Raw genomic sequence first — 5,837 nt, 5'->3', positions numbered from 1 at the left:
TGTTATGCATTTGGTATCACGGGGACTTTCTACCTTGTCGTGTTTTGTACCAGTGTGGTCAACAATGTGACTATTTGTCATGATATTCATTTCCCAAAACTGTAATACCAGTGAACTTTGCATTTCCCTCTCTTCACACAAGGCTCTTGTTTTTTAGAAACACGTCACATGAGTTCCTTTTAACTTGGCAGCAACTGACATGTGAAATCCGGCTATTGTATTTATTTATTTTTGCAGGGTTTGGCACTGTATGAGCCGGACTTATAGTTTAATTTAACCTGGATGGAACAAACTCAAATCCAGGTTAAAGGCATAGTTTGACATTTTGGGAAATATTTACTGTTCAGACAAATTATTGATATTTTCATCCAACAGCCAGACAGAAAACAATTTCCCAAAAGGTCAATTTGTTCCTTCAAAGTTGTTTAAGTTTAACAAGTTGGGGACTTTTATCTCATGATAAAAGAGGATTTTGTGTCACTGCTGGCTTGAAATAGAAATTTCTAATAAAATGGAAACTCTCAAAAAGACTTCCCTCAAAAATGTCTTCTTCAAAGAAAGATAATGGTTGCTTAGACAGTCATTTTAGGCCACACTGCCTGAGCTTTAGACTTTAGCCAGAAGTGCTATGTAACAACGGGGCTTACAACATCTCAACATTGTGTATCACCTCCAGATGTGATCTTCAATCACACCTCATGGTTTTCAGTTTCATGTATCACTCATCTGTGGTACTAAGTGCTCCACCTGTGAACACAGTGTGTCAAAAACAGGCTTTGACTTGATAAAACTTAATCGACTGTGAAAGGAATGTGGGTGCATTGTTTTGGTTCTCTTTTGATGGCCACGGTTCGGTGTGTTAAGTCTAAAAGTCACAACTTCCCTATGAAACCAGCACACTGTCGCCACTGTTCAAAGATCATACGAGGAAACACGTCATCTTTCAATTCAATGCGTATATTATACATAGCTGTATTTAGGGTAAGAAATCTACAGCACAAATGGTCGTGTGTTGTTTTTTGTCTGCAGACTGAGAAGGGGATGGAGATTGGAGTGATTCAGCACGTGATCCATGTGGTTAAAGGGAAACCATATAAGCATGTGAAGATGTGTCTGGTTGTCAATGTGAGTACCCAGACAAAAAAACAGAACTGTGACAGAGAGGTTGTTCCCTTCGTCTCATCACTCAGTGGGTAAGTGATTTGTTGCACTACTCTACTGCTGTAGAGGATGCACGGGGCATTTTACATTTAACCATTAATATTTTATTTTATTTCTTTATTTCAAACATTTTTACAAGTGTGTTATATTAATATCCTGCTGTTCTTTGTAGATACCATGGAAGATACATTTACAACTTATACGACCACAGCAACTGATTATGATGGAACTGATTATACTGTAAGTATTAATCTGAGATAATTATCTGTTGCCACGATACCTGTGAAAAACAATGAAACAGTGATATAGAAAATGTTGTAGTCTGTTTCATTAAAAAGGCTGAAGTAAAACAAAGGTGACACTGATGGTGCTGACTACTCCCGATCACTAATAGGGAAACAAATTTGCATGTGTGTCTCGATGTTTGTTCATTCTTTAGGGGAGTTTTTCCTGTGCCGATGTGAGGGAAGGACAGAGGATGTCGCATGTGCACAGATTGTAAAGCCCTCTGAGGCAAATTTGTAATTTGTGATTCTGGGCTATACAAAATAAACTGAATTGAATTGAATTGAATTGTAGTATTTACAGTATGACTTTAAAGAACACCATATGGAAAAATGTAAACTCAGGTTGCTGTGTGAACAAAGCCATGTCAGTGCTGTTTATTAAATATGATATATTAGATATTGTTTTAATGTTATGTTCATGCCCAGGTACACACTGAAAAAAAAAGACATATTTGAATATAAATGTAAAAAACGATGAATACAAGGTGTTATGATTGCTTGTAATAATTCAAAAACATCTGCCAAGCGAAAATTCTTTGTAAGATTTTGTGAAATAAGATGGAATATTGAGGCCTTTTAATTAATAAACAGATCTTAGAATTAGCTGGGGGAAATCCTATCGAGCTATATCAGTAGTATAAGAAAATGTCATGTGGGGTCATAAGCCTCTAATGTTTAAAAAAATGTTTTTTCAAGATGCAATGTCTAAAAGCAAGTCCCGTCTCAATGCAATGTTACTTGTTAGGTGATTGTGTCTCGTATCAAGTGTTTTGAGATATGTTGACTAGTAATTAGGCAAAAAATACTTGGTAAGATGCGTTTTTGAAGTGCAGTAGATGTATCTACAGCACACAGCTGTAGGATACTCAAATGCCACATTCACAGCTGCAATAGCATCAAATTTTCCATTGTTTGAGAAAACCTAAACCTCTGCTTCCCAGGCTGTTTATCTCTGCCCTAAATCTAAACTTGATGCTTCTGGGGTACCGAGTTCTTCTGCTCGCCCCTTTCTGGAGCCCCTCAAGATTACCCCCGTCCATAGGCTTGAATAGCAGCAGGAAGTTGTGCAGTAGTGTGGTTTCTCCTGCGCTGACACAACACCTGCACTATGGTTAGCGTGTACGTCACAGACAGCTTTTGATGTCATATCACTGTATCCTCACTAGAAACATGTTATGTTGTGAAACAACGGTGTGTGAGCTGGGAAACAAGGACAGGAAATGAAAAGTTAGAAAAAAAAGGCAGTGGTGGAAGAAGTACTTAGATGTTTTACTTAATTAAAAGTAAGTCGAAAAGTAAAATTTAGTAGCATCAAGATGTACTTGAAGTACAAAAATGTAGTGGTCATCAAGCAGAATTATAATATATATACTGCTAAGTAGCTTGTGAATTTCACCAATGGATCAATTAAGTTATCTTTAACCATAATAAAGCATTATACTTCATTTGATTTTATTTATTATTAGAAGGAGTCTGCTATGTAAGTAGTAACCAAAGGTATCAAATACATTTACTGGAATAAGAAGTGCAATATTTGCCTCTGAGATGTAGTGGAGTAAAGGTGTATTGGAGCATGTAAACACTCATGTAAAGTACAAAGTAAAGTACCACTCTCTGCCGCAAAAAAAACATTCTTTAATATTGCATCAGCTAATCAGTTTTTCTGTTTTCCATTGCAGGACTCGTCTGACTACCCAGACTACTATGGCTCAGGGCCGACTCAAAACTCAGGCATTTGTAACAGAAGCTGGGTCAGGGTTTTTCGCGGGCAGTTCGAACCACCTCTCTTCTGGATCATCTTCCTCCTTGGCGCCGTGGGCAACCTGTTGGTGGTTTGGATCTACACCACTGTGCGCCACCGCCTGAAAACCATGACTGACGTGTACCTGCTGAACCTGGCTGTGGCTGACCTCCTCTTCCTGTGCATGCTGCCCATCTGGGCTGTCGATGCCATCAAGGGCTGGGACTTCGGCATCAGTCTTTGCAAAATGGTGTCAGCCGTCTATAAAATCAACTTCTTCAGCAGCATGCTCCTGCTCACCTGCATTAGCGTAGACCGCTACATTGCCATCGTACAAGTCACCAAGGCCCAGAACCTGAAGAAAAAGAGGCTGTTCTACAGCAAACTGGCCTGTCTGGGTGTCTGGTCTGTCTCCATTCTCCTGGCCCTCCCTGAGTTCATCTTTGCCCAGGTGAAGACGGACCGAAGCGGGCAGTCCTTCTGCGTTCTGGTTTACTGGAACAACGCGTACAACCGGACGAAGATCCTGGTTCTGGCCCTGCAGATCTGCGTGGGCTTCTTCCTCCCTCTGCTAGTCATGTTATTCTGTTACTCAGTCATCATTCGCACACTTCTGCAGGCCAAGAGCTTCGAAAAGCATAAAGCCCTACGTGTCATCTTTGCTGTGGTGTTTGTGTTCGTTCTCTCTCAGCTGCCTCACAACGGTCTGCTGATAATGGAGGCCATGCAGGCAGCTAATACTACCATCACCAACTGTGACATTGTAACTCGGTTCGATGTAGCCGGACAGATCGCCAAGAGCCTGGCGTACACTCACGCCTGCCTGAACCCGTTCCTGTACGTCTTCATTGGAGTGCGGTTCAGACAAGACCTCCTGAGGATTGTGAAGATGTGTGTTGGCAGTCTGGGCATAGGAGGGCTCACTAAAATACAGGCAGTTCCCAAACGTCCCTCTATCATGTCAGACACTGATACTACCCCTGCCCTTTCCATATAAAGGCCAGAGACCTGAGCCTAGTTCAACTTAATCATATCTACTTTTGTTCACAAGCATTACTTGCTACTAACAGAGCAACGATTACATGTACTACTTTGAAAGCAAAAAATGATTTGGAGTTTACATTCATATTCTAACGGTCACAATGACAACTTTTCTGGAGTCCCTGTATAAACTGTATATTTGTGTATATATACTTTTTTTTAAGTGTTTGGATTCTTACATTCTTTCCATCATGTATTTGTCGTGTGCTGCTGTAACTGAATTAAAAGAACTATTGTAATTTAGATTTTCACAGAAAAAAAAATCAATTAAAAATGACAAAAGCATGCTGCAGATTTCTTGATTGCTTTTCTGCACAAAAGAAGGGGTCAACTTTTAACAGTCATTTCGAGCACATACTACTAAGCGAAAGCCGTGGTAAGTGATGACATAGACAGTTTATATCTACTATACATGGGAAAGTATTTGAGCGCTTTCAGTGGTGTAACGTATTTAGTGCGGTGTGAAACACACTTAAATGTGGCCTGTTCAATCTACTATTTTTTCGATCTGACTAGACATCCTCCTGTCGACCGTCTGTGCCATCGTCTGTGCCGACACTTTTAACTGTTGAACCTTGTCTGGCTATGACTTGGCAGTTTCACAGTGGATGCCAACGGATGCCTATTCAAACTGAAATGAAAGAGGTTTCCCACAATCTCCTCACAACGGCTGTAGCTCAGAGACAGACATGTGTCACTAACTGAAAAACTTTCCCTATTCAGCCACAACTTTCAAGACACCGGATTTCAGTATCAGCAACATCAAAAAGAGGCAAACTGAATCCTTGGAGAGATTGTTTCTTAAAGGTAAAAGGCGCAAAATCTATATGAAATCCAACGCACAAGTTAGCAGAAGTTATTACTTGTCTGAACTGTGCCAGGGAATTTCAAAGCCTAATGCAAGGACCCAAAATATCAGGAGAATAAACACCAGTTTACCATAAATAATCATTGAACATTACAGTATCAGTTAAACCTACCTTGGTATAACAATAACAGCATTGGGGAGTTTCAACAAGGCAATGAATACACTAAAAGAAAAGGCTTGAATACAAATATAGGACCAATAAGTAGCATTTATTGGCAGACACGGTATATAATATTACCTTAAAATGAGCCGTTTATAACTAGGGATGAAGCTGGTCCTCTTAACGGAGTCTGCTACGTTCTGAACGGACAAACCAAACACTGGCTCTAGAGAGGGCCATCCGCCTCTTTGCTCGCTTGGCACAGCACATGGAAGAAGTTCAAACACACTGGCCCTTTAAGAGAGCATTTTTAAGTGTCTAAATTCCAATTAAAATCTGGTTTAAAATATTTGACAATATCATTGGGCGGCTGTGGCGTAGTGGAGAGGAAGGTAGTTCTCCAATCAGAGGATCGGTGGTTCGATACCCGGCTTCGGCAGTCGATGTGTCCTTGGGCAAGACACTTAACCCCAAGTTGCTCCTGAAGGCTTGCCATCGGTGTGGACTGGATGTTGCATGAATGTTAGTTAGAGTCTGATGGTGGCACCTTGCATGGTAGCCTGTCATCAGTGTGTGAATGGGTGAATGATATGTAATATACTACTGATTGTAAGTCGCTTTGGATAAAAGCGTCTGCTA

General features: G+C 40.4%; 1 protein-coding gene across 1 annotated transcript; it reads left to right on the top strand.

Annotated features, from left to right (window-relative positions):
* The first annotated feature begins 933 nt into the window (after window positions 1–933).
* On the top strand, window positions 934–4,507 carry ccr9b (chemokine (C-C motif) receptor 9b). Its single transcript, XM_054623023.1, has 3 exons — window positions 934–1,193; window positions 1,334–1,401; window positions 3,128–4,507. The coding sequence occupies exons 2-3, from the start codon at window positions 1,339–1,341 to the stop codon at window positions 4,184–4,186; spliced, it is 1,122 nt and encodes a 373-aa protein (XP_054478998.1). The 5' UTR covers window positions 934–1,193; window positions 1,334–1,338; the 3' UTR covers window positions 4,187–4,507.
* The last annotated feature ends 1,330 nt before the right edge of the window (window positions 4,508–5,837 follow it).

This window comes from Anoplopoma fimbria, chromosome 21 (assembly GCF_027596085.1).
Source record: "Anoplopoma fimbria isolate UVic2021 breed Golden Eagle Sablefish chromosome 21, Afim_UVic_2022, whole genome shotgun sequence".
Lineage (NCBI taxonomy): Eukaryota > Metazoa > Chordata > Actinopteri > Perciformes > Anoplopomatidae > Anoplopoma > Anoplopoma fimbria.
The sequence above is the reverse complement of the archived record's forward strand: the minus strand, read 5'-3'. Positions and strand labels throughout refer to the sequence as shown.

Excerpts from the sequence above, each read along its gene's own strand:
- ccr9b (XM_054623023.1), top strand. The coding sequence starts at position 1,339 with ATGGAAGATACATTTACAACTTATACGACCACAGCAACTGATTATGAT. Across the intron at positions 1,402-3,127 it reads ATGATGGAACTGATTATACT|GACTCGTCTGACTACCCAGA; the intron begins GTAAGTATTAAT and ends TTTCCATTGCAG.